This window comes from Condylura cristata, unplaced genomic scaffold (genome assembly GCF_000260355.1).
Source record: "Condylura cristata isolate star-nosed mole 26May11 unplaced genomic scaffold, ConCri1.0 scaffold00032, whole genome shotgun sequence".
NCBI classification, from domain to species: Eukaryota; Metazoa; Chordata; class Mammalia; order Eulipotyphla; family Talpidae; genus Condylura; species Condylura cristata.
In genome coordinates this window covers 19941393-19943259 of record NW_004567133.1, presented here as the reverse complement: position 1 = coordinate 19943259, position 1867 = coordinate 19941393, and the positions used below count along the sequence as shown (strand labels likewise).

The following is a 1867-nucleotide window of genomic DNA, read 5'->3' as shown; positions in this document are numbered from 1 at the left end:
GACCCCAGCCCCAGGGGGACCCCAGCCCCACGTGCGGCCTCTCAGCCCCTCTGTGCTGGGCGCCCAGGACCACCCAACGCAGCCCAGCCGCTGCTTGGGATGGCTGAGCCGGGACATTCACTCCGCCCCGCCCGCTGGGCACGGGAGAAGCTGGGAGGGGGTCTCGGGAGGGTGGTCTCGGGGAGACTGCCTGGGGCTCAGCGGGAGGGCGGACGTGGGCTCTGGGGACACAGACCCTGCGGCCCGTGGGCGCCCGGAGCGGGTCCTCCTGCTCGCTGTCTCGCCGACCTGCCCATCTGGCCCGGCCCAGCTCCCCAGCTCCCCAGAGCTGCTGGGGCGCTTGGCGGCCGCTGTGTTTTTTGAGGTGCGTTTATTTAGTGACGCGGCCAGGTGACTACACTTAGCAGCAGGGTGGAAAAACACCTGCCTTAGGATTGCTTATTTTTGGAATGCTTTGTGCTTTCCACGGAACATAAACTGAAACAACCTGTCTCACAACCAGTCACGCGTGACTTGTGCCCACGCACTGGGGTGTCTGGCAGGCCCGGCGGGCCCCGCCCTGCGCTGGGCGAGCCCCACTTCCTGGTGTGCATGAGGCCACCCCGGCGTCTCAGCCGCTGGGCCGGGGCTTCTGCCTCTGAACACCCCGTTTTCAGGGCCCAGATCTTGAAGCCTCACTGCTGTCCTGCCAAATCCAGCTTGTGTCCCCTCCGGGACAGTGTCCACTACCATGGCCATGCCGCCTGCATGTGTCCCAGTGACGGGCGCTCCGGCCGGCTCAGCGCGCGCCCCAGTCCCCCCGCGGCCCTGGGATCCAGGCGCCCAAGGGCCCGCCAAGGGCTCCCGAGTCAGGCTCACCGCGGGTCACCAAAGCTCAGCCTCCGGCCAGGCTCTGGGTGGCTCCTGGGAGCCTTCGCTCAGCACCCTGAGACCTGCTTTGACCCAGCCTCACATCCCCAAGGCCCCCCATCTCAGCGCCCTGCTCCTCCCAGGGTGCTGCAGCACGGCCCCTCACTATCTGCTCTTCTCTCTCTCTTTTTTTTTTAAATTTTTTTGTTTATGCAAACTAGACCTGGGGCGCAGGCCAGAGGTGCGGTGGGGTGTGGGCAGTGAGAGGACTCCCCAGACAGAGGGGAGCAGAACAGGTATACTGACTGAAATCCACCGCTGAGGGGACAGCAGGCAGGTCAGGGGGCTGCTGTGCCTTGGGGGTGCCTCCCTGGCCAGGGTGACTTGTGCACAGGGGCTGCCCGTAGGCGCCCCCGGTTAGAGCCCTGTGGGCCGCAGACCCGCGTGACAGGGCAGCCTCCTCCCAGGCCGCTCCCGCCAGCCCCGCCGGCTCTTCCTTTCTCTTTATTTTTTAAAGATTTTTAGAGAGATTAATTTTGTTTATTCATGCACACAAGAGCTGGGTGTAGACCAGAGGAGAGGTGAGGGAGTTCACGGAGACAGCGGGAGCGGGTCAGGTGGGTCTGCCGACACCCAGGGGGGGGGGGCGCAGCGGGGCGCCAGGAGGGGTCTGCCACACCCATGGGTCACTCCCTGGTGGCGGAAGGACTCAGGCCACAGTGGCTGTGACAGCTGCACAGCTGGACTGAACCCCTGAGCCACCAGGGTCCCCGCTTTTGGTCTGTGTGTTGTAACAGCATTTCCTTCTCGTGCCTTAAAGTGGCTCCGGAGCCTTCCCCCAGAACACCCCGGCTTCGGCGCCCGGCCCGGTGGGCTTTCACTGTGCCATCTCTGTGGCACCAGAACGCGCACGGGGACGACCAGGGCTTCCCACACCTGCCCCGGGCTTCTGGGGGCCACGCGTGCCCTCCCCTGCCCGGTCCCCACGCCCACCGGGGTGCCCGGCCAGATCTCCCAC

General features: G+C 65.6%; 1 protein-coding gene across 1 annotated transcript in view; it reads left to right on the top strand.

Annotated features, from left to right (window-relative positions):
- LOC101621679 (brain-specific serine protease 4-like) overlaps positions 1 to 1418 on the top strand; it is a 6362-nt gene extending 4944 nt beyond the window's left edge. The window contains exon 7 of the mRNA XM_004691811.1: positions 1396 to 1418. Coding sequence (XP_004691868.1) covers positions 1396 to 1418 — 23 coding nt within the window. The remainder of the gene's footprint in view (positions 1 to 1395) is intronic.
- The last annotated feature ends 449 nt before the right edge of the window (positions 1419 to 1867 follow it).